Source organism: Bicyclus anynana, chromosome 4 (genome assembly GCF_947172395.1).
Source record: "Bicyclus anynana chromosome 4, ilBicAnyn1.1, whole genome shotgun sequence".
Lineage (NCBI taxonomy): Eukaryota > Metazoa > Arthropoda > Insecta > Lepidoptera > Nymphalidae > Bicyclus > Bicyclus anynana.
Window position 1 is genome coordinate 2,182,227 of NC_069086.1, and position 26,678 is coordinate 2,208,904.

The 26,678-nt window shown below is 40.7% G+C and overlaps 1 protein-coding gene across 1 annotated transcript; it reads right to left on the bottom strand.

Moving 5' to 3' along the window:
• Positions 1–679: 679 nt before the first annotated feature.
• Positions 680–26,647, bottom strand: LOC112054690 (DNA topoisomerase 2-binding protein 1). Its single transcript, XM_052891472.1, has 26 exons — positions 26,419–26,647; positions 25,132–25,283; positions 23,986–24,118; positions 23,004–23,111; positions 22,219–22,356; positions 21,502–21,623; positions 20,892–21,067; positions 19,762–19,859; positions 18,758–18,877; positions 18,003–18,230; positions 17,369–17,558; positions 16,570–16,695; positions 15,277–15,449; positions 14,411–14,583; positions 13,547–13,746; positions 12,784–12,990; positions 11,885–12,127; positions 10,246–10,392; positions 9,716–9,873; positions 8,844–8,945; positions 8,025–8,075; positions 7,250–7,433; positions 6,333–6,442; positions 5,647–5,847; positions 4,593–4,816; positions 680–4,377 (listed from the first exon to the last, which is right to left on the bottom strand). Exons 1-26 carry the CDS (start codon positions 26,503–26,505, stop codon positions 4,182–4,184), a joined length of 4,047 nt encoding a protein of 1,348 aa, XP_052747432.1. The 5' UTR covers positions 26,506–26,647; the 3' UTR covers positions 680–4,181.
• Between the last annotated feature and the right edge of the window lie 31 nt (positions 26,648–26,678).

Genomic DNA, 26,678 nt, shown 5'->3' on the forward strand with positions numbered 1-26,678 from the left:
CAATCCATGTTCAACGGTGAAGAAGCCCTTGCTAAGCTGGGTGTAGAAATTATTGATTTTGTCAGGATCATGTGAAACTATATAATACGGTGGTAAGTTTAGGATACCAATTTAACTTCTCTTCCGATACTGAAATAGCTTTGGGTATCGATACCAACGTGAAGAAGCATTAATATAAGCCCATCTCACCTACTAGTCAAATTAGTAAATTTTTTATATTAGGTACCGATTTCTGTATTGGCATACTTTTGTCATCCAAGACAGATAGCAAACTATTTGTCCAACATTGTAGAATATGAATTCAATGGTTTGTGGGATACACCATTTCTTTACATCTGTCTCAAACTGGCTTTATCATATGATTGTAGCGCCGGCTGGATATTGATAACTGCTGCCCTTGATCAGGTCAATGGATCAACATTTCTAGTCTCTCAAAATCGGTGAGGCTCAGTAATTATAATCTTGAATCACTGGGGCATGTGCATCTGTTTGTTTTGTGGTGTGTGGGTGATCGCCATATTTAAAAAATTTAAATTTAATAGCTTTCCGCTCGAAATGACTGGAATGATTCCGGTGGCCGTGTACGATGAGGTTTGGTGGAAGAGACAACCAGTTGTGCTTCTTTAGTACACATAACGTGTTGTTGTGTATAAGGCTTACTAGTCCTGATCATCTGCTCTCGAAAGGCTATTCAGCATGAGTAGTTCCTACACAAGACGCTTGTTTTGGGCGTGTCTCACACTTGAAATAATATAGCTGTCGCACGTCAAAAAGAAAAATCATTCTGACTAAGTTTGCTGACTCGAGAGGACAACTCTGTATTAAACCCGTCCAGGAAATATTGAGCTATTATATAAATATTTTATTTGTCTAATTTTGTTAGGACCTGATGTGACTGCTAGATAACTCTGTTCTGTTTATATAAGCAATCCACGTATCGATTATAGATCTGAAGAAGCATCTAAGCACTTTGCAATCGACAATGTTGATAAAATATCGCAGTACATTTTCTTGTGGTGTGCGTACCATGCGAGTCATTCGTCCAAGACATCGTGAATTTCATGTCATTGAATTGCGTTTTCAATCCACATCTGAAAGCCAATATGAGTGTGTGTTGGCATGGCCAATAGGTGTTTTGCCATGTGTTCTATAGGTATTCTTGACCTATTAATCTATATCTGGGCACAACGGTATAGGAATAGTCGCCCTGCTCCACCTATGTTGACTTATCGGCAGCAGTCGGTTGTAGTATTGCATTGTCCAACTGTGTAGCCTGCTTATCCGTCCTAGGCAGTGCAACAGGCGTGTTGTAAACGTAACCTGTTGACTTAGCTGCTTGAAGGACTGTGGCCCAATACACACAGGTCGCAAAGGTCAGCCTCTCTTTAAGAGATTGATATTTGTCAGAGAGACCACCTACGACTAAGAAGCTGTTGCTGAAGCGCTGTTGCGTAGCGTTAAGCACTTCGACTCCGACAAGGGGACTTTGCGTTGCGTCTTGCGTCCCAGTTTGCCAAGAAACTTGAGGCAAAGTATCGGAGTCAGCACAGACTTCTCGGAGTTGGTTATCCATTCTAATGTTTACAGTCCTTATTGTGAAAGGGTCAGTCCAGTCCATATGAGATTAGCATTGCTTTACCTCTTACGTTTAAGAAGATGTCGCTCAAGTGTCTTGCATAGCGTTAAGCACATACGCTGTTGCGTAGCGTTAAGCACTTCGACTCCGATAAGGGGACTTTGCGTTGCGTCTTGCGTCCCAGTTTGCCAAGAAACTTGAGGCAAAGTATCGGAGTCAGCACAGACTTCTCGGAGTTGGTTATCCATTCTAATGTTTACAGTCCTTATTGTGAAAGGGTCAGTCCAGTCCATATGAGATTAGCATTGCTTTACCTCTTACGTTTAAGAAGATGTCGCTCAAGTGTCTTGCATAGCGTTAAGCACATACGACTCCTACAAAGACTTTACATTGCTTGTATCCAAGTTATGCCGACAATCCCGAGGTTTTGTGTCAGTACCAGGACCGACTTACAGTCTAAAGGCTGTATTCTAGAAAAGGTACACTTGTTCCTCGATTTCTTGGAATCGTGCAACCCAATTCGTTGTTATTTCAAAGGTTTTTAGGTGCTTATAGACCGAATGTCAATTAGGCCAGCTGAAGTAGCTGCTGTTTGTTTAAACTTCAGTGCTAATCGAGCCTTAGATATATGCGGTGCAAAATTGGTTGCATAGGCGAAAGCGGTTTTTCTCTTTCCATCAGTTGCGTTCAGTTAAGTCAAGTTTAGGATTGGTCGGAATGTTTGGTTCAGTCTTGGTACCAAAACCAAAATGGACAAAGCTGTGTTGTGCCAGTTCTAAAATAAACATTACGTATACCTGTGTAGCAAAAGTTAATAGGTATTGAGTTTACATACGCAGTGTACGTTTTATTTCTGAAATGCTGCATGAGTAGAAACTAAAACTGAAATAGGTATACGATATGGTCTGAAGATATGAACACCATTTAAAATGTCTGATGGTCCACATATTTCAAAACTCAATTCAAACATCCGTCTTAAAATGTAATGTAATGTTTTCGTTACGTTAGCTTGAATTATCGGTAAGTATAATAGATGTTGACCACCCCCCCCCCCCCCCCCTTGTTTTGAAATCGCTTTGCACTTGGGAGGAATTTTATACAAAACATCATATTTAAAATTTTCATTTCACGTAAAAATAAATTGATAAAATCATTTCACCTACCATTGTTTTGTACTTGTATGTATAGATGACCTTTCGGAGTAATAAGTCTAAAGTCTACTAATATTTGTCACGCTTTCTTGTAAAACAACTATTTGGCAACTTAAAAAGTTTTACAAAGCTGCGAAAGAACATTCCAGTATATTTGAATGCAATTCTTTCATAATTATGTACCTTTAAACGTTTTCTTTCATACTAACTCCGGGTGTGAATGATAAAATGTGGGTACCCACATTTTTCCTTTAAGTGAAGAAAAGTCGTAACAAAGGGAAAATCAACAATATATAGTTTATCAATACTCGTATTTAAAACGATGTTTGAATAAATTCATGAGGTTTATGACTCGCTTTAGTAAATAGATTCCTATAAAGTTGCAACAATTTCGTACTAATTTGCAGCCAAGATCAATCGTTACTACCGTCGCTTAGTCTGTAATTGTACACGTATTTTCACTATTTCTATTCATAGGATTTGTTGAAAATGTGACGTGTTGTAATAAAATTTAAACTGTACGTAACTCACGGTTTGCAAAGCCTTACATGCTCTGCTCTTTACTTCTCGTAGGATCACTGCCACCGCTGCCGCTGGAACTCGACGATGGAGAACGTGCACGTTTTAATTTCACTTTTAACAAAATCACTTACGTTCTCCATTTTCGGAGAGGTTTATTCACACAGAAAATATAAAATGTGCACCTAATATGTAGGTATAAATTGTTTTTTTTCCGTGATCACAATGGCTGACATGTGAACGGCGTGAAAAAACGACGCTTAATGGCGAACATTCACTCGGCTCGCTACGGTCACTTGTACATAGGTATTAGGTTGCGGCAAGGGGGCGCCACCATCGGAGAGGTGATTTTAGCTGACATCCGGCAAGGAAAGATGAGTGCTTCTCTCAAGATGGATTCCGGACATTGATACGAAACAAATAATATAATAATTATTAATAACTAATTATAATAATAATTAATAACAATGCCATTTAAAATAATGTTTCGGATACAATCCGTAGAAACACAAATAACATAACTTTATTACAGTACAAAGCTAAAATTAACTCTATTGACGTGTCATTTAGGTTTATATTCGGGTAGACAGTGTTCGATGGGGTTCGGCGGTACTTCGTCAGTGAGATACGAGCTGAGCAGCACTGGCTGACAGAATAGTATGTGCTCAGACACAAGCTATGCATAGTCGCATTCTAACTGAGGGTAGCATGTTTTATTACAGTAAGGCAAAATAAACTTTATTAACATGTCATTAAGGTTTATATTCGGGTAGACAGTGTTCGATGGATTCGGAGGTACTTCGTCAGTGAGATACGAGCTAAGCAGCACTGGCTGACAGACTGGTATGTGCTTAGAGACAAGCCATTCATAGTCGCATTCTAACTGAGGGTAGCATGTTTTATTACAGTAAGGCAAAATAAACTTTATTGACATGTCATTTAGGTTTATATTCGGGTAGACAGTGTTCGACGGGGTTCGGCGGTACTTCGTCAGTGAGATACGAGCTGAGCAGCACTGGCTGACAGACTGGTATGCGCTTGGACACAAGCCACGCGGAGTCGCGCTCCGATAAAGGGTAGCGTTTTATGTCAGCGAAGCAAACTGTTATGCTGTCGTCTTTGTAAGGTGGCCTGGAAAATAAAGTTTTATTAAATCACCTCATTATCGTCTGTATTTCTTCATATAGTAATAGGATGGAATTTTCTTTTCACATGGTCACTATTCACTAAATTGGTCTGTATAGGCTACTTTTCATCCCAGAAAAATCCATGGGGACCGCGGGATTTGTGAAAACCAAAATCCACACGTATAAAGTCGCGGGCGTCCGCTAGTCTGATATACTCACTCATCGTCCACGGAAGAACCTCCCCCAGCTTCCAGCAACCTGGCCAGCAACCGCTTCCTGGCCGCTGGCACGTGCAGCAATGCTGTGGTGCCCTCGAACGGGCCCGGGTTGCCGGCCGCGCGCGCCGACCGCCAGCGGTGCGCCGCTTTGCCGAGAGTATTCTCGGCGCCACTCAGAGAAGGGAGACTGGTTGCGAGCGGGTTGCCCCATTCGTACTCTTCTTCCTGTGAATAGATTGATATTTATCTATACTAATATTATAAAGAGGAAAACTTTGTTTGTATGTTTGTTTGTTTGTTTGATTGTAATGAATAGGCTTAAAAACTACTGGACCGATTTTAAAAATTCTTTCACCATTTGAAAGCTACATTATCCACAAGTAACATAGGCTAAATTTTATTTTGGAATAAAGAGGGTCCCGTAAGATATTTGGGTTTTTCGGACACAAGGTGTAAAAAATCAACCAGAAAAGTAGGGTAGGGGTAGGTAGGAGTAGAGTAGGGGTAGGCTATGGGTAGACTAGGGGTAGGGTAGGGGTAGGATAGGGGTAGTTGAAAGTTTAAATCGAGTTTCATGCGGACGAAGTCGCGGGCGTCGGCTAGTGTTAACAATAAATTAATACTTTTAGCAGACTCCTGGATTACCAAAATAAGAAAACCAATGTCGAAAAAGGGTTCGACAACACAACATTTGTCAGGACAACTTAATCAACAATTCAAACTGTAACCAAAATAAGACTCTACAATGGCAGAGAATGACCTTGAGTGGAGTCACGCACTTGTGAACGTTGTGTGAAGGGCTGAAGACGTCTTTGATAGTCAACCCAAGTACCCAACCCGCCCATCCCAAGTAACCCATAAACATTTACACAACAACAAGTAATGTGGACTGCTCGAACTCCACGAGTATACTGAAGTCGACGGGCCTTATTTCGCAAGTCGTTCCCACCAACTGATCGCTACCCCTCTCTAAATATCTACAAGGTAATTTTTGTTCAAGGTCTTGTAGTCTATACCCTGTACGTAACAATACTAATCAATAAAACCATATTCACCGGTAAGAACTTGCCAGCCGCTCTACTCCTGGCTACATACGCGGGGTGCAGAACCCACTTCCCCGCCGCCACCGAGCCCAGCATCTTCTCACTCCTCCCTGGCGCCGTGCACAGCAGGTGGGTAGCCTCCAGGTCCAGTCTATCCCCCTCTGACACCTCCCCCCCTAGGAACTGAATCATCTCTGCTATCTCTTGGTGGTTCTGGAAAACGGCTAGTATTAAAGCCTTTTTCATGAAAGAAGTCCCGTGGTTAAAACCTGAACTAAAATTGACAGCAATACAAATGACAATAAGACCGCCATTACGAAATGACAATGAGCGCAATTAAGACATTACTGCCGCGTTTGGGGGACTTATTTTATGAAAAGGAATTTACCACTTTAAGTCTAGTCACTAAGTTAGTGGCATAGTACACAATATATCAACTTTTAACTTTTTTTTTAATTATGAATTATTTCCATTGGTTGCCATATTTTGGTCGTACTAAAGTTGATGTTTTAAAGAATTTAAAATAAAAAGCGAATTCTAACGTCTGATACCTATACCATTTAAAACTAGTAGTAATAGTCTCTGCGCTAAGCCGCGGACGGACGGACATATTGACAAGGCGAAACTATAAAGGTTCTTTGTAGACTACGGAACCCTGAAAAAGTAAAAGTTTAAATCAGTTGGATCAATGGACTCACATCAACATTGCAAGAGAGCATGAACTTCTTGACTTGTTGTCTGGACGGTGTGGTGTCGTCCCAACCCACTGTGTTTGGTTGGGATTCAGGCCCAGCCTCGATCTCGGGCCCTGAAACAAAGCATGAAGTTTTAATGCTTAGTATTATATACAGGAAAAAGATTTTTTGGAGTGATATTTTGACAATAGGCGCCATTAAGACAATAGTGCCGCGTCTGGGGGACTTCGTTCATGAAAAGGACTTCACCATTTTAAGTCTAATAACGAGTTAGAGTTATAGTACACAACGTATCAACTTGGAAAGGGATCGGCACCGTGAAAATTGGCAAAATACCAAGACGGTAACGATCCGAGTTGATATGGGTGCTAATAACCTTTAGCTACATTTACATATCAATTGCTAGGTAAAAACAGGTAAACCGGACTGTGAATTTCTACATAAACGAAATTTAATAGACACGTATATTTCCTTTTTTTATTAACTAAAAAAATACCAAAGCTATCACTTTCCTAAGATATTTCAAATCGGTTCAGTAACCGATTAGACAAATTCTTTCATCATTAGAAACTTACATTGTCCCTGACATGGCTCATCGAGTCGCGAAGCAGAAGTGGCAATGGGCGGGGCAAATAGTTCGAAGATCCGATGGACGTTGGGGTCCCAAAGGGCTGTCGACCCCGCACTAGAAAGCGCAGTGTTGGTCGATCAGGTAGATTGACGACATCAAGCGAGTCAGGATCGTGATGTTTGGAAGTCCCTACAAATGGCCTATGTCCTGCAGTGGACGTCTGATATGATTATGACGATGATGATTGTCCCTGATGAACATAGGCTGTATTTTGTGCCCCGTATTCCCACGGTAACGGGAAACCTTGTGGCGTCTTCTAGTCATTGAACAAAAATCAGGTTAAACATACCTAGATTGACAGGAGTCGAGTCTCTCGGTCGTTTCCGCTGCAAGCTAGGTCGGCCCGTCAGCGCTGCGCTCAGCTTCTGCAGCTGGTCGTCCACCGCCGCCGGCAACGAGCCGCTAGCGCTTGAAGCGCTTGAAGCGCTTTTTGCGCTATCGTTAGCGCTTGACGCGTTTAAGCTGCCCGCGCTCTACAAATTATTAACGCGAAGTCATTTTTCATGTTGGATGTCTGTAAACAATATTCTTTATATCTTTGATACAAAAGCATTATAAAGTATACTCCTTAGCGCAATTTTCTTAATTGCGAGTCTATTTGGAGAAAGAGAGACGAATATCTTAGCATTCCATGGATTTACCGTGCGGGCGCCGGGTGCATCGCGTGGTAGAGAGAAGAACTCAGAGCAGAGTCCTGGACTTGTGACTACAGGATGTAGGGTGAAGGAATTCCTTGACGATCAATCAACACTCCCCGTTCTCTGCTCGTGTTATTCTCCCTGCCTAGCCAAATTTGATAAGATCCTATCAGAGAAGCTTTGGATACTCGTTCTAATATAGAATTAGCTGCAGTCCTTCCCTCTGCCCCGCGCGCTCGACTTCACACCCGCGCAGTCTTTCCCCCCGTCGCCTGCACATCATGGGAGTGTCATCAACGAACTTGCCAAGCTAGCAAGCTATTTTTTTACGTAAAATGCATTACAAATACGCCTGTTCATCAATACAAACAAACATTTCTTTCCTCTTCTTCTTTATAATATTAAGTATAAGTATTTTAAACTTACTTGTTCTTGGTTAAACTTGGCCATTTTCGATGGAGGAGTTTCAGCATCTTCCTAAACAAAAATTAGATCAATGTAAATTTTTCTTACTCTCACTACCATTGATACTCCTGGTTCGGAAAATAAAATATTATTCCAAGAAATTTTCAATAAAAATCTTATAATATACATGTTTCTTTATCTTTAATATCTTTTTTTATTTATTTACAAAAATCGACTCGAATCGACGGTTGTAATTTTCCAACCTTCTTCTATCAACACACACGGAATATAAATCTATATTTCGTATTAGAATATTATATAAACACCAAGAGACGGATCCAAAATTATGGAAGAGATTTGGAGAAGGCCGAAAATAAGATGGGAAACGGTATTACAATTAATTAATTAATTAATAACCAGGCCAAAATAAAAATATTTTAAAGAGGTAAACTTTGTGTTAAAGTTGTAAGGGGCAATCTCTGTAACTACTGAGGATGGATGGAGGAGGATCACTGGATGAGGACATCAGCAGAAGAACCAAAGTCACCGATATTGCTCAGCGAGTCGCGATGCTGAAGTGGCAATGGGCGGAGCACATAGTTCGAAGAGCTAATAGACGTTGGGGTCCCAAGGTGCTGGAATAGCGACCCCGCACTAGAGAGCGTAGTGTTGGTCGACCACCCACCAGGTGGACTGACGATATCAAACGAGTCGCAGGAATTCGCTGGATGCAGGCGGCTCAGGTTCGTGATGTTTGGATACTAAAGGCCTATGCCCTGCAGTGGATGTCCATCGGCTGATATGATGATTCTCATGGGAACGGGAACTCAATAATCTTACTCCTAGATGTAGTTTCCTCGGGAGCGCGTGATGGTCGGAGGGCGGCGTCGGCGCGTTCGAATGGAACTGCGCCAGGAAACGGTTGCGGATCTCCGACAGCGGCTGCGGGAGAGAAAGTGCGCTACGTGAGAATCTTGTTTTAACATCATTAGTACGTTGCGTTGTTCGCCAGTGGCGTAGGGTGACTTGGGGGGTACTCCTTGGTGGAGCAGCGTGCCCTGTATCAAAATTAGTGAAGAAGCTGAAATAAATGGTAAACATTTCTCAAAAAAGAAATAAACGCTTGCCTAAACTAAACATGTCAGTGACTTAACATAACTTTTGGGCACTGTCAAAACCAGAGGAAAAAAGAAATTGCTTTTTTTGCCTTTTGTCATTTCTGAAGTGAAATTCTATAGGCAGCTTTTTATGGGCTTTTTTTCGGGAAACACCAGAATCAATGAGAATGTAGATTACGCTTTGCTAATATTTGCTAAAACACCAACAGGGGTCCGAGTTTTTGAGCATTGATACGGCGTTGTCGCAACGGATTAACGCATCGAATGTCAAACCTGCATTGAGACGCATGACATCGCAGTGCAATAGGTCGACGCACGCACCCATTTGTATGGGACAACGCACGAATTGCGTAAGGACAAGTTATTAAAGAAGTTAAAATTTAATTTAAAAAAGATCCTGACAGTCACAAATAGAAAACAACTTCTATGTCAGTCAATTTTATGCATTACAACAGGGATGATGACGGTTTTTTTAAATGGTATAAAAATAAAAATTTAAAAACGGTTTGAGTTCACTTTTGGTTTTCGAATAGTAAGCAGTTATTATTATCTCTTTATGAATAAGATTAAAGAGGAATTGTTCGAAAAACTTACAGTAGCAACGTGTTTCTCTTCTGCGGGCGTGTGTTGTTTGGACGGCAGGTCTTGGACGACCTCCCACAGCGCCTTCCTCGACTTCGGCGACAGCCGCCCCGCGTCGGGCCTCAGCATCGCTCCGAAAGCGCTGTCCGGCGTTTCAGTATTCTTGGCAACTGCCAATAATATAATTTGATTTCTGTACCTCAAATTTAAAAACCAACGTCAGTTTGTCTGTGTAACTGTAAAGACTTTGTATTTGTGGAGAAGTCGAATTGAAATTGAAACCATGTGCTCAGATCTATGGTAACCTAGAACTTCTAGAACATAGGGTTCCGTTAACCTAGAACTATGAAATTTGGCAAGTATAAGGGCTTCATTGGCACAGGCTTAAACAGCTTTTTAATTATTTCATGAAGTATTTGTTTATGATTTATGATGATGAACGGTTAGTACAAAACTCTCGATCCAACTGACACTGGCCGTTTTTTTTAAATGCTTTATGTTTTTATTATTTAAATTAAAAGAGTACAAAATGAAGAACCTACATGGATCCACGGGTGTCCGCAGCGTGTCGGAGGGTATCTCCCCGCGTTTGATGGCCTGCAGACGCCGTCGCGTGGTGGGACTGAGCTGCATCAGGTTCGGAGTGGACAGTGCGTCGTCTAGAGGCGGTGTTCTGAACGCCGTCTCGCCTATTAAATACAATAAATTTACTTAATTAATTGTAACAAACCAATAGCTTTAACCACGAAATTTAGTCTTCACCTTCTGATTTTTTTCCTGATTGTGTAAGTACCGTAGACTCCTAATGGGGCCTCAGCAGCATCACCGGTGGGGTTTTAGCGAACGCAGAAGCATCGCCTAACGGAGTCCGAAGGCAGAAGCAGAATAGATGGGCGGCACAATTCTCTAAGGACGTCTCTGAGACTTGGGGCTAGGCTTAGAGGGCCGTTCCTTACCTTCGCGTGTGCACTATTGCAAGGTATCATAACAGAGAACCAGTAAGGAGCGGGCGAATGAATAAAGATCACAAACACAAGCTACTCAGCATCTTCGCCCGCGAAGACGTGATCCCCGATTTCCTTTTCATCCGGACATCTCCACGGTCACGGGGGCGTCAGGACTGATGTACTTAGTTCAAAACACTGAGGAGAAAATCCCTAGCCGCCCTTAGAGTCGTTCCACCCCTATCTCTTCTCCTTTGGGTCCCATCAGGCGACGCTTCAGCGTTTGTCCAACCCCCCGGCAACGCCGCTAAGGTCCCATTAAGGATTGTTGTCAACAAAGTTACACAATACTCGCCATGTTTGGCGTCGTCCTTCAGCTCTTGCAGCCGCTTGGGCGTCTCCTGCGAGTCGCCACTGAACAGGCCCTGGCGAGCCATCGCTATGTACCGCGACGTCGTCAACAAAGTTACACAATACTCGCCATGTTTGGCGTCGTCCTTCAGCTCTTGCAGCCGCTTGGGCGTCTCCTGCGAGTCGCCGCTGAACAGGCCCTGGCGAGCCATCGCTATGTACCGCGACGTTGTCAACAAAGTTACACAATACTCGCCATGTTTGGCGTCGTCCTTCAGCTCTTGCAGCCGCTTGGGCGTCTCCTGCGAGTCGCCGCTGAACAGGCCCTGGCGAGCCATCGCTATGTACCGCGACGTTGTCAACAAAGTTACACAATACTCGCCATGTTTGGCGTCGTCCTTCAGCTCTTGCAGCCGCTTGGGCGTCTCCTGCGAGTCGCCGCTGAACAGGCCCTGGCGAGCCATCGCTATGTACCGCGACGTTGTCAACAAAGTTACACAATACTCGCCATGTTTGGCGTCGTCCTTCAGCTCTTGCAGCCGCTTGGGCGTCTCCTGCGAGTCGCCGCTGAACAGGCCCTGGCGAGCCATCGCTATGTACCGCGACGTTGTCAACAAAGTTACACAATACTCGCCATGTTTGGCGTCGTCCTTCAGCTCTTGCAGCCGCTTGGGCGTCTCCTGCGAGTCGCCGCTGAACAGGCCCTGGCGAGCCATCGCTATGTACCGCGACGTTGTCAACAAAGTTACACAATACTCGCCATGTTTGGCGTCGTCCTTCAGCTCTTGCAGCCGCTTGGGCGTCTCCTGCGAGTCGCCGCTGAACAGGCCCTGGCGAGCCATCGCTATGTACCGCGACGTTGTCAACAAAGTTACACAATACTCGCCATGTTTGGCGTCGTCCTTCAGCTCTTGCAGCCGCTTGGGCGTCTCCTGCGAGTCGCCACTAAACAGGCCCTGGCGAGCCATCGCTATGTACCGCGACGTTGTCAACAAAGTTACACAATACTCGCCATGTTTGGCGTCGTCCTTCAGCTCTTGCAGCCGCTTGGGCGTCTCCTGCGAGTCGCCACTAAACAGGCCCTGGCGAGCCATCGCTATGTACCGCGACGCGGGAGACATGTCCCCATCTGTGGACATGAATATTGTGATAGTGTTAAGAAGACTTTGGTGGTAGATCCTTAAGGTTCACAATTGCAGGACATTGTATTGTACAGTTTAGGTATAACCAAACGAGTAGTTAGGTCTTGGGCAACTAAGTTGAACCAAAATGGCGGTCCTCTGCAGGCAAAAATATATAAAAGTTTGTGTATAGTATCATGTTAATAACTATAAGCACTAGAGAAAAGATAGTTATTTTAAATCACAGACAAACAAATATTTTTTATATGTATTGATTATTGACCTATTTTATTAAAACGACGCACAATCATGTGGAAAATTTCACTTGAAAACTGACCAATTTTGCTTTGACAGTTTTAGAATTATTGATAAAGAAAATTATACCTAAAGCCCTTTAAATATAGTCCAGTATTCAATAAAATCCCAAATGCAGAGCAAATTCAACCTTAAGGATTGAGTTTAAGGTTCAATTTGCAAATGCGACTACTTGAAATTGAGTGCCAAGAAGTTGTTGTTGACACTCACACTGTTGAGTGTGTGATTGAGTGTGTGAGTGTGATTGAGTGGGGACGTTTTTTGGTCGCTGATTGTGCATCCACTTTTTATTACGAGATCGATGGTATTGATGTACTTTTTCATATTGTATTGATTAATTTAAACTCACCGTTAGCAAGTTTTCCTTTAGGCGTCTGTTCTCTACTCGGCGCCGATCCTCTACGCGGTATGTTGGTAGCTTTGGGCGGCAGCATGACGGTGTCTTTGTCTCTACATCCTGCATCTTGGTTCGGCTCTTCTTCGACTGTTGTCTGTTTGTTTGGTTGTTCCGCTGCTTGCTCTTTCGGAGGTTCTTCTGGCTCGGGAAGAACTGGTGCTATGGGAGAAAAAAGCTATTGTTCCTACGCCTTAAGGTCAAAGTAAAATATTTAAAATGTGAACAATATTAATTCATGCTTTACTAAAAAAAACTAAATAGTGTATCATTGATTTAATTAAATAAATAAAAAAATCTATAAATATATCGATGCATGTAACTTAACCAAAATATGTTTAAGTTGACTAAATCGACAGAATACAAAAAACTTCCACTAGTTAATATAGCTTGGCAAGTTCGTAGATGACACCCCCATGGTATACGGGTGACGGGGGGCGTATGACAGCAGGGGTGTGAAATCGTTCATGCCACGTGAAATAGTGAAAACTAATTACTTATGATTATCAATATACTTTTATTTAATACTTAATAAGAAAATTTTAAATGTCATCGATACCCGTCCCCCGCCGCCCTGCAGACCATCGAGTTCTGAACGAATGTAACGAGCTATAGTAAAGTATTTAAATATTTCCTGTGTTGTTGCCATGGAAACGAACGATGTCGCAGCGCTGCAACTTTACAGAATGCCAGGACTGAGCACATCACAGAAGCTCACCTTTAGTATCCCCGACGAGGTACTCCTGCTCGCTGACCCTGGTGCCAGTCCTGGCGCACTCCAGCAGCCACTGGGCGGTGACAGCGGGCAGACACCACTTCAGCGCACCCTGGTACTTGTCCCCAGTGGGGGTGGGGCAAATCAGGTGCGTCGACGCCAATACGTTCGCTGTGGTGCGCCGGCAGAAGCGAAGTTGCGTTCTGAACAACATTTAATTTATACTAATACTATAGTCTGGCAAGTTCGTTGAAGACACTCCCATGATATGCGGGCGACGGAGGAAAAGACTGCGCGGGCGTGAAATCGTGCGTGTGGGGAAGTGAGATGCATCAATCGTGGGTTTTTCATTCATCACTAAACGCCCCATCGGGACCATCGGGAGTGTTACGAAGGAAGTTGCCATGCTTTAGACGCACGCGACTATAGCTGGTCCTCGACGAAGTCCTCCGGTCATGTCGCAAAATGCGTTCTTAGCGGCAATCTACGGACTATAAACTACATACCTGCAAAAATTCATCTTTGAACATCAAGCGGTTTTCGAGATTTTATTTTGAGTGACTTTTCGCTTTACCAATAGGAGCGGAGCATCAATTAAAAGCAAATGGCAATGGCAAAAATGGCATAGTTTGCGTTTTGGGAACTGCCGTAGTGTGCACTGCGTAAACGGTAAAAGTTACGCAACAATTACGTACAACAAAATTGTCCCCCTTCAAATGTGCAAAAAATTTGCAAAAGTCAACTGACTTCTGTACTTTCTTGGACCAGGCTAATGGTCTTGTATGTTCTTCTTGCCGGTCCAGTATTACCACTGGATGGCAGTACTGGACCGGCAGCAGCTCTTGCCGAGAGACAGTCTCCACTCACACAGCGCCCAACAACTTGGCCAAGGCGTCGAGGAAGGCGCGCTCGGAGCCGCTGTAGGTGCTGAGGCTCGCCACCACGCCGGCCAGCGGCCCGGCGCCGCACAACGGCGGCACGCTCACCGGCCGGTGGTAGTACTGCACCGGCAGCAGCTCTTGCTGGGAGAGACAGTCATTCTGTAAAAAAAAAAATACAAGTGTGCTATAGACCACACGACTGATGTGAAACTTTTAAAAAACAAAACGCCATCTATGAGCCTCAGGCAGAACAACAGCAACTAAAAGGGTTAGTTTCAAAGTTTTATAAAAACGCCATCTATTTGTATTTTAAAATAACATAATTATAATGTTTCTTATTATTCATAAGAAGGCTCAGAGTCACACAGCGGGCGATGGAACGAGCTATGCTAGGAATATCTGCATGATCGAATTAGAAAAGAGGAGATCCGCAGAAGAACCAAAGTCACCGACATAGCTCAAAGAGTCGCGAAGCTGAAGTAGCAATGGGCGGGGCACATAGTTCGAAGAGCCGATGCACGTTGGGGTCCCAAGGTGCTGGAATGGCGACCCCGCACTACAAAGCGCAGTGTTGATCGACCCCCCACCAGGTGGACTGACGACATCAAGCGAGTCGCAGGTATTTGCTGGATGCAGATGGCTCAGTATCGTGATGTTTGGAAGTCCCTACAAAAGGCCTATGTCCTGCAGTGGACGTCCATCGGCTAACATGATGATGGTGATGATGATGATACTGTTTCACTATGTCTATAGACGGCAGCACGCATTGTCGTATTACATTTTTCGTAACGCATTCGCCAGCATGTGCCAGCATGTTCTCCTCAAGTCAAGCACGCTCAACAGTGAACTCACTATCCAGAACACGGTGACGTGCTCGATGTCGTCGGTGGCGTCAAAGTCGACCGGCACGAGCGCGTAGTCTCCGCGCGCGTGCGCCGCCACCAGCAGCCCGCCCGCCGCCGCCACCTCCGCGCCGATCTCGCATATAGACTCCTCGTCTAGTCCGCGCACTTCGATTTTGATTCCTATAAACAAATTTGAAGTCTACAGATAACTCTGTAATTTGAGCATTTTTATATACCGTATTTTAATCCAAAAAAACGGTATTTGAGGTGTTCTCGCGACGTTATACGCCTCTTTTTCTTTGGAACACATGGATATTCAAGAGACAGATGAAATGTTTAATACTATTCGTATTGTCCCTGTAAATAAAATAGCACCTAAAATTGTTAATTGACTTCTCCTATAAAATATTAGATATTACGATTTTCGTTAACTGTGCGTGTTGCCAGTGATGACCTATGTTTCCGAGACTTGGTCGCTAACTATAGGCCTCATGAGAAGGCTCAGAGTCACACAGCGGGCGATGGAACGAGCTATGTTAGGAGTATCTCTGCGTGATTGATTCAGAAATGGGGAGATCCGCAGAAGAACCAAAGTCACCGACATAGCTCAACGAGTTGCAAAGCTAAAGTGTCAATAGGCGGGGCACATAGTTCGAAGAGCTGATGGACGTTGGGATCCCAAAGTGGTGGAATGGCGACCCCGCACTATAAAACGCAGTAATGGTCGACCCCCCACCAGGTGGACTGACTACATAAAGCGAGTGGCAGGGATTCCCTGAATGCAGGTGACTCAGTATCGTGATGTTTGAAAGTCCCTACAAAAGGCCTATGTCCTGCAGTGGACGTCTATCGGTGATATGATGATGATGATTATCGTTAAATTTTGATGAGGCAACAAAACAAAATAACTGACCGAGTGCAGTCAGAAAATAATAGAGTAAGTAACATTATTGAAGTTAATTTTTACCAACTGCATAAAAGTTCTTCGCAACTTTTATGCAGTTGTTTTTGTTGGAAAGTATCTGACTATTTTGGATTATTTTCTTTGCTTAAAGTACACACAATTGAAATAAAACTTCTTTAGCTCTCCCTCTCAAAGTTAGTACGTCTCACCCGATTACACATTTCGTATCGCATTCACCAGCTTATTCCCCAAGTCAAGAGAACGTAAAGAAATTTATTTCAAAAATTGCTTTCTCTAATTATGATTCTGGGATAATGAGATTTACTACTTAGTTATCATCTGAAAAGTTTACCAGGTCATCCTGATACTTTAAAGTCAAATGAACGAATGACTTACCCCTAAATATCTGCTCGATCTCTTCAGTGGGCTCATCAACAATGTCCTCAGTGATATCTGGTTGTTCTACAGGCTCCGGTGGTACCACAGCTTCGGGAGTCTTCTCTTCTGGTTCAGGAACTCTTTCTATGAAGAACGAAGGTTAATCATAACATTACGTTTTGTCATTTGTTTGTTTATATTGAATTATAAACTGCTGAACGAATTTTGAGTATTATTTTGAACTTCCGAATATCCCTTGCCTTCAACTGATCTGAATTTCGGATTTCGAAATGCTGATATCAGCAAAGATGACCATTTTGGACCCAGCATACTGCAGAAAAGTGTCCTGATAGCACAGTGGATACGACATCTGCCTTCGATTCGGAGAGTTTAGGTTCGAATCTGGTCCGGGCATGCACCCCCAACATTTCAGTTATGTGCATTTTTGCAATTAAATATCACGTGTCTCGAACGGTGAAGGAAAGACATCGTGAAGAAATCTGCATACCAGAGAAATTTCTTAATTCTTTACGTGTGTGAAGTCTGCCAATCATTCTGAGAGGAAACCCGTGATGAACAGAGAGCTTATGAGTTGTTTATGATGATGATTATGAAGTATGTACTCTATTTGTCATTTGATAAAACAAAATATACAACTTAAAGTTGAAGATTTTTAAAATCCAAAGTATCCAAAGTATCGATGCCACAGACAGACAGACACGACAGACAGGCACAGTTAAAATACATTATTATAATCCTTAGCCTCGTAGCTCGAAAGCTTTGTCTAAGCAATATTCATGACTGATCTAGAACTTACGGCTCAAATAGTGATTGACGATTTCATCTTGCTGTTCAGGCTCTTCCACCTCTACTGTAGGAGGCGGCAGGTCCAGGGGCCCGTGCCGCAGCAGCTGTAGGTTCCGCTTGCTCATGGGGGACGCCGGTTCGATTCTCGCCTTCCGAGCGCTCGATTTTACAGGCGTGCTGACTTTGTCCTCGATTATGTACTATACGAAAAGGAAATGCGGTTATCAATACTCAATACAAAAAAAATGAAGTCTGTCTGTGATTTCAAAATGTTATCTCAATTGTTTATGATTATTTACACAATATTAAATATCAAATAAACCTTTTGAAATTAATTTTCTATGTATGTTTGAGTGTGTGTGCGTGTGCGTGTGTGTCCGGACAAAAAGACACCGAAAGAAATGTGACAAAAAGTCACAGCAGACGCGCACGTCCTTTTTTGCGCGCGACCAAAAACCGAAGGTCAGCGGCGCGTTGCGACCGATGTCGTGCAGCTTGCGTTCCCCAAGTGTTACGGGGAGATCTAGTGTTGACATGACGATTTCAGGACACCTTACGTACTAATGTGCGTAGGTTCATGAATGTACTACGTAGTAGTCTGTAGTTCACTATGCGGTCGCAGTTCGTGTACCGGCAGTACTCACCTCGGCCTCGTCCAGCGGGCGGCCCGCGCGCACGCTGCGCAGCGCCCACAGCGGGCTGAGCACGGGAACGGCGGGCAGCGCCGCCAGCGCCGCGCGCGCCGCCGCCGCCGAGCCCGCCAGCGCGTGCGTGACGCGCGCGTGCGGGCAGTCGTAGCGCACGCCGCCGCAGCGCGACACGCACGCCGCCGCGCGCTCGCGGCACACGCCCTCCAACCCTGTTATCCATATCTGGAAATTTATTAAAAATAAATAAAAAAACAGTCAAAAATAAAATAAGTTGAAGTGGCAATGGGCATGGGCACGAAATTCGAAGAGCCAATGGACGTTAGGGTCTCAAGGTGCGGCGAACGGCGACAGTGTTGGTTTACCCCTCGCCAGGTGGACTGACGACATCCAACTTCGTTCCTAGAAGATCAATGTAAACGGTTCTTTGTATGTGTCCATTATTTTAAGATAAAATTCGTATAGTAAATTGTACTTAGAAGAGATTAAATGTCGCGAATGCCCTCGCGAAATGTCGATTTGGTATCGGCGTGGCCTCCTAGATTTTGTTTCATATTAGGAATCCTGAATTTTTGTAGCCAATGCCATGGAGCTATTTAAAAATTAAAGAAAACACATTGTAGCACGGTTTATCCGTGTGGTAATTAATGAACATTACCAAACGACCTGTAGGAATGACCAGCTTTTATATTTAGCAGATTACAAAAAGGCAGTAGAAAAAAAAATTAATTTATGAAAAAATAATACATTACACAAAATCCATCAAATATGGATCCAGCTTTTTTTATTAAGCTCATGTCGAAATTTTCAAACTCCGCAAGCATCTCCTTGTCCATTGAAGTTTCAAGCGATTTTTTGCTTTCTTGCGATAACTATAACAATAAATAGCATTATAAGATATAAGATTCTATTGGATGTAAGGAAACTTATTTTAAAGAAATAAACATATTGCATAAAATGTATATAGTCTACTGAATGTTACATTTTTGGCAGAACCCTCAGACCAATTACCTTCTATTGGACTTGTATCACACTCAAATCACCAACAATAATGTTTATCGTTTTATGAAGGGGCCGAGGTAATGTAAGTTTACCTAGTCCCCCTCATAAAGCGACAATAATTAATATCTACCAATAAATATACCCTGTGCCACTACACACAACTATAAATTTTACATCGTTATACACACACTTGTAATTTTAACACAATGAAACATTGATTCTATAAACCCAGTTTTAACAGAGGAGTAACCTCTAGCGTGGCAGGTCTTATAGAAGGTAATTGGTCTGAGGCAGAATCTCAGAAAATTGTATAGCAGATTTTGTTGTTTCGTCATAGAGGGGAGCTTAAATACAAATTTCGGAATCCTAACCCATAAGAAACAGCCACCACGAATGTTGGAAATGAAAATATAACTTGGAATAATATATAGAGATTTTTTGTAGGAAATTGAATTGAACAAAAAAAATATCATCACATTATTAAAATCTAAATTATATTATGGCTTAACTGTCCACTCAAACAGCGGAGCACTAAAGAATTCCCTGTAATAAGTGGCATAACCTAGAAAAAGGCATTTTGCCGCATACTTTCAATAAAAAAAGGATGCAGCACTGATTTTCAGTGTGAATTCTCTATTTCTATAATACTTGTGGTTCTATAACTTTTCCTGAAATTATATATATTATTCCTGATTAATATGAATAACACTCACGACTTAAATTCTAAGATGAATGTTAATGTAAAGTCAAATACCTTCATTCTGCCAGGTACCGTGGAAACATCAGCAGCTCTACTTTCGTCCACAAAGTTGTTCATAGGCCGGATGTTCGTTATCCGTGAAAAGTTCAGACCTGTGAGCAAAATTTATATGAGAGAGCTCCAACAGCATAATACAAACGCTGATGGAAAATGACGTCAACACATTTGTGAAGCACTTGCATATGCACTCACAGAGCTTCAAAAAAGGTAGATACTGTTGTAAATAACACATTAACAAATTTTAGTTAGTTGTAGTGAGTTTTATCGCTTTCATGTAATTTTATGGATTTAATTATCTGAAATAAAGATTATATTACTATTTTTTTCTATCATTTATTTATATGTCCTTTTTTTAAAATTTTAATTTCTTATTTCTCGTATCCTGCACCGATTTCTTTCAAATCGATATCTAGACATTGCAAGAATGGCGAAAACAGATTCTGAACACAAAATTAAAAAAAGGCCGCCGTTTTGAAATTTCTTATTACCGCATCGATTTCTTTCAAAATCGATATCCAGGCATAGCATAAATGGCAAAAACAGATTCTGCACTCAAAATTTTAAAAGCCGCCATTTTGAAATTTCCTATTGCTGCATCCCCAATGTATATTATCCATTAGTGTTATTATAAAAAAAAAATAAGTATAATTCAAGGAGTAACGATTGTAACAAACTTTCAAAGATCGATTATTTTAAAACATCCTGTATTTTCAAACACCTACCTATTCGCCGCGATGCCGCTAAGCGGCTCGTCGGTCCCTTTTAAGTCACTCATTTTAGCCTAAACTAGGTCAAACTTCAATGACTTCATACTTGTAAAACAGAGTAAAACAGAATTAAACAGGATGTTTAAATTTTTTCATAAGATGAAATTTATTTTCGCTAGGATGTGAATAAGCTTGAAGTCATTTTTAATACTGTTAAGAGGTTTCTTGTATTGGACTGAAACTAGTATGGTGTATAGATAGATACATTAATGATTTTTGCTACATCAAATTAGTATAGAGTATGGATATTTAACCCCTCTCATTCTGGGAGGAAACTCGAGCTCTGCAGTGAGCCGAATGTGGGTCGATAATGATGATGATGGATAGTTATCTTTTGGTATTCTCAAACAAACTCACTCATATCCGGCACGCGGTGCTCTGCGAGGGGCGAGGAGGTGGAGGCGCCGGCCACTCGGTACTTCGCCAGCGGGAGGGCCACGCCCCTCTCGGCCGAGTCCACCACCCAGGAGGGCAGCACGCACGCCTTGCCATACTCCAACGCAGCTTTGTACTTGTCACTGCCCACTCCATCTCTATGGAAGAAACCAAGGTCATCATTCATTAGCAACCCATATTCAGCTCACTGATGAGCACGAGTCTCCTCTCAGAGTGACGATTGGCAGACTTCACACACCTAGATAATTAAGAAAACTCTCAGGTATGCAGGTTTCCTCACGATGTTTTCCTTTACCGTTTCATACACGTGATATTTAAAATGCACATAACCAAAAAGTTGGAGTTGTATGACCCGGACCGGATTCAAACCTACACCCTCTGAATCAAAAGCAGAGGTTATATCCACTGTGCTATCAAATTCATCATTAGCTTATTTGAAAAGCCCACTAGAGTCTTTGAAAATATTTAATCTTGATGTTTCAAAAGTGATTGTAAACTAAGCCTACTTGAAATAAATCAATTTTTATTTAATTTGTCTTGAAAGATTTTAAAGTTTTCTATTGCTACTTACTTCGTCAATACAACTATGTCAGTAACTTCACTCTGAAATGCCCCCATGAATGTTCCACCGTTCTCGTTTATTAGCTTCATCACTTTAAGCTTTTCCTTCTTCGATAAACCTGATGTAGTCACCTAAAACCATACATAACAGTCAATACATATAAATGAAATTTAAATATCTGTCTATCATTTTAAGATTTTCTTAGTGTTTTCTAAAGTGCATACAGTTATTTACACAATCATACTTTTTAAAATTTTTGTTGGTCTGTCTGCTTGTCTGGGCTAATCTCTGAAACGGTTGAGCCGATTTAAACAGGATTTTTAGATAGATAGGAGTTTATTTAGCAATATATGCTGGTAAATTCCATGACTCCCGCGGGATTTATGAAAAACTGAGTAACGAAGTTGTGGGCGTCCGCTAGACATGCTATGCATGATGCATGCACGCCTGCAAGGAACTGCAAGGAACGTACGAAGGCATGCATGCAAAGTGGAGTTTAACCCATATTAATCCTAAAATATTTTATTTTTGTAGGACCTCATGGTTTTCCCACGATAAAACATAACCATATGGGTTAGGCGATAGGGATAATGTAGGAAAGAAAAAATAAAATGGTGAAAGAATTTTTCAAATTGGTCCAGCAGTTTCAGGACCTATTCAATGCAAACATACAAAAATCATCAAAAAAACGCTCTACAATATGAGTATTTAGTAAAGATTTGTCACCTGCAGATTAGCGAATGCCGCTAATTTGTGTTTGTTAAAGTCAGATGATGCTCCGTTGACGTTGAGTCGCAACGACGTCTCCCACACATCATCGACCCACGTCTCGGCCATCACCGGAATACCTATTTCCACTGCTTTCTGCAAATATGACAATAATTGAGTACGGGCTTGCTACATCAGTGGCTCACCTCACACTAAACTTAAAAATACTGCCACTGTTGTCAATAAGGTCTTTATTAAAACAAATTTAAAGTGTTTTTCAGATAGCGTGGGTACAGTGACAATTACCTTAGGACGTTCATAATAGGTACTATCATCGTGAATCGCGGCAAACTTTCAAGAATGAAACGAACTGTCACCATACCCATGCTATGTGAACTGCTTTCAAAAGTCCGGAGTCAGGCTGGGTTATTAAGAAATAATTTGTAAAAATTCTGCCTGGAGTTGGGTTGTTGGTGATGTTACACCCTATGCATTATTTATTGGCCAAACATTTTTTTTACAGACAGTATATTCGCCATACCTTTTTTTTTTTAAATACAACCAATATTTACATTCCTCTCTAACTATTTGGAAAAGACTGTATTAAGAGTGGGTACGACAATAAACCAACAGGGCAGGGTTCAAACCACCACCCTCACTTAAGTAAGTCTGACCGCACTTACTGTTGAGCTATTGAGGCTATAAAACTGATAGTGATTGCTTCAAAGTTAAGCCCTAACCTCACTAACCTGCATAAGTTATATTGAAGTTCTATTCAATTTATCCAAAGAAGTAATACTCACAATATACTTCTCAGAGAGTACAGTGTCAGAGATCAGATGTGTTGTGTCTTCAGCTAGAACTGTAATGTAGTGTCCTCCCATCCATTGCACTTTCTGTTTTATGTACTCCTAGATACAGTTTTCTTTGGATTAATATTATTATCACAAACTACATTATATCTTTACTAATATTATAAAGCAGAAGAGTTTGTTTTGGTTGAACGTGCTAATCTCAGGAACTACTGTACCGATTTAAAACACTCTGTCAGTGTTAGATAGCCCATTTAACAAGGAATATATTATCTTCGTATTCCTACAGGAACTGAAACCACGCGGGTGAAAACAAACACAAACTTTACCTGTTCATAAAATCTCATCAAAAAATGTAGCTTTGCAGTGGAAAAATAATTTTCAAAATTGATTTAGTAGATCCAGATTCCACTTTCAACACAACAAACTCTACCTCTATAATGGGGATGATGACTAGGTTTCATTATATTGATTTTATGAGACATTCGGTTAAATAAGGTCAAATATTAACTAATTAATATGCAAAAAAAAGATGAACTGTTTGCAAAATAAATAACATTAAAAAATTTCATAATCTTCTAAAATTTTTTTATTGCAATTAGATAAAAAATCATAGTTTTAGCACATGACATTTTTCAATATGTGAACTATAAACATAAACGCACAAATAACAAAGATATTTGTAATTTTGTTTGAACGCCCATACAAATCTAACTATCAGTGAATCAAAGATATTGTTAATTGGTGACATTTTGTATGGGGCGTATTTCAGGGATACTTTTCACTGCTACGGAGTGCTGCAAATCTGACCCTATCTGAAAGTAATGATCACAGATATCCTGTTTCTTTTCAAAAAATTTCTTTACTCCATTTCATACTCCTAATTAATATACAATCTAAAAAACTGTCATCATCCCTATATTAGTATAGATTGAGTATACATTATAGTTACACATGCAAATAAATAATTTACCTTCTGTTGCTTTGACAATCCGCTTGCAGTGACCACAAGACCTTTCATACCAATTGTAAATACTGGCTCAGGTCCAGGAGGTATTGCCCATCCATCCATTAGACAGCACGACACACATCTGGGCCCGACTAGTCTAGTAATTAATTAATTAACATTATTGTAAGAATTTATTGAGACAAATAGAAAAAATTAACATATTTCGCTAACCCTACAAGTCTCGAGTGGGATTGGTATGACGATGATAAATGTAAGATAGTATTTCTTTAGTCAGTATTTAGTAGTATTTATATGTTTAGTTGGTAATAAACTTGGATTTTAGACTAGTATGGTAATTATAGTACATAGAGTCATTTTCATGAAAGAAGTCCTGCGGCTAAAACCTGAACTAAAATTGACATCACCTTACACAATTAATGACAATAAGACAATTACCAAATGACAGTGAGAACCATTAAGACATTAGCGCCGCTTTTCGGGGGGACTTCTTTCATGAAAAGGACTTTATTTATTATATCATTGTATAAGTGTATTTAAATAAAATATCAATTTTATAATCTCTTAGTGTTTGTTAGTGCACTAGCTGGACTGACTTGAATGATTATTTTCTATATTTAGTAGATATGAGAATAGGTTGTAAAGTATTTTTTAATCTGTATCTTTTCTATCAGGGCTCCACTGTATAAATCAATAATGCTGTAATTTTGCATCTTGGGGGGCAGTTTTACTAATACTAATATGACAAGAAATTTATAGTAATTTATAGTAATATTATAAATGCAACAGTAAGTCTGTCTGTTTGTTACCTTTTTACTGCTCGACAGCTGAACCAATCAAAATGAATTTTGGTATAATGGTAAATGGGACCTTGGAGCAAAACATAGGGTACTTTTTACCATAAAATAAAAATAGAAGGGGGTGCAATATTAGTGGGAAGTCTGTATGGAAAGTCCTTCATTGTTAGAGTTACAGTTAAAAAATTTGTTCATAAATCATAAAAAAATACCAAAATATAATTTGATTCAAGTATTTCAAGATTCAACTCCTAAAGTGATGAAATAGGGGTTGAACATTTATACTGATTTCCACATGGACAAAGTCACGGGCGTCTGCTAGTAATTTATAAATTATGAATTTTAATAAACCCACATGCATTTTGTATTTCTCAGTCTTTCAAAGAGCTCTCCTTCAAATTCTTCCAATACAAATACATCTTTCTTGGTCAGCCCTTCGAATTTGTTCCACTTTGCCTCATGGACCCATTGAGGTTTTAATCCTGCTTCACGATATTGTTCACATGCCTTAAATCAAGAAAATACTGATTTAATGTAATAAAAAGTTTATAACCACTGTAAGATTCTGTTTTCTCAGATAAACAAAAGTAAAGAAATATCAACATTAAAAATTTTGTATTTTTATTGTGATATGTACCCGTTTAAATAATATTCATAATAAACAATATTATATCTGGGATAAGAAAGTGCCTATGTGTTAATCCTGTAAATCTTTCCCCAATCAAAATTTCAGCCAAATTGGTTCAATAGTCCCAAAGTGAGAGTAGCAAACATACACACAAACTTTCCACTTTTTAGTATTAATGCCAAGAACTTAATTTATACACACTGAGTACTTTTCAGTCCTTGGTTTCTTAGTAGATCCCAATCAAACTACAATGCTCGCTACGGATCATATTTGTGAAGTTAGAAGAAGAAGAGTGTTCACATCCGTATGAATGTATTTATAGCACATTTGTACAGTTGTGAACACTCCCCGCCCGTGCTGTTTGTGCAGTTATTGATTCATTGCACAGTCATTTGTGCTAACTTCACAAACACAAAGATCCATGGTGAACACTGTACCAACACTGTGTTGATTTCAGTACTGGCATCATGTTATATTAAGATATTAAGTAATTGCATACATTTTTATAAAAAAGTGCCACAAAAAGCCACTGGCATGTCTCTTAAAAAGTTCAAAGTGTTTATAAAACGCAAGCTTATAGTGTCTTATTATAGTGTTAATGATTACATAAATGATAAAAAAGCTTGGTGTTGAACTGCACTATACAATTGTGAGCTTAGTTCTAGATAAGTTTATTGACCTACTTCTATATAAGTTTGTAAAATAGTGGGTTTGTTGTGGGCTCTTCTCGGACCAAGGCATTAAGAATCCCCATAACTTTAATTTTTACCACTATTATATTATGACAAAAGTGCTTGTAAACTAAGCCTAATTGAAATAAATTAATTTTGAAATTTATAGAATTTTATCCTGGAGTCCAAGGAACATTTTGTATTGTTTTACAAATAGCGATGTATTTGGACCCGAAGCACTGGATATGAAGCTCATGTGCCTCTCTAATTTGCTGGGTTATTCGTACATTAATAATTTCCTACAGCAGAGTGTCTCCTCACAGGAATGCACTACAATACTCACATTATATGCAACCTGCATCTCCTCAGTACAGCCATTTTCTTTAAACGCAGTGGAGATTATGAACGTTACATTTATGTCTTCATTCATTTTATGAGTAAAATATGGTTAACACGAGTATTTTATTGATACTTGATAGAATTTGTAAAACGTAAAGAAGTGCGAAAATTAAAATTTATAAACTATCAAGCGCGCGCCTTTAGCGATTTGTTTTTTACGAGTTGACAATAACAATGACAAGACAACACAAATGTCAAGAGAGA

Bases quoted from the DNA above. Each gene is read 5' to 3' on its own strand.
- LOC112054690 (XM_052891472.1), bottom strand. From the start codon at position 26,505: ATGAATGAAGACATAAATGTAACGTTCATAATCTCCACTGCGTTTAAA. The intron at 18,231-18,757 runs GTAATGTATTAT...ATAAATTTCCAG, and splicing joins CCATATTTGATGGATTTTGT to ATATGGATAACAGGGTTGGA. The intron at 8,946-9,715 runs GTAAGTTTTTCG...TCTCTCCCGCAG, and splicing joins AAGAGAAACACGTTGCTACT to CCGCTGTCGGAGATCCGCAA.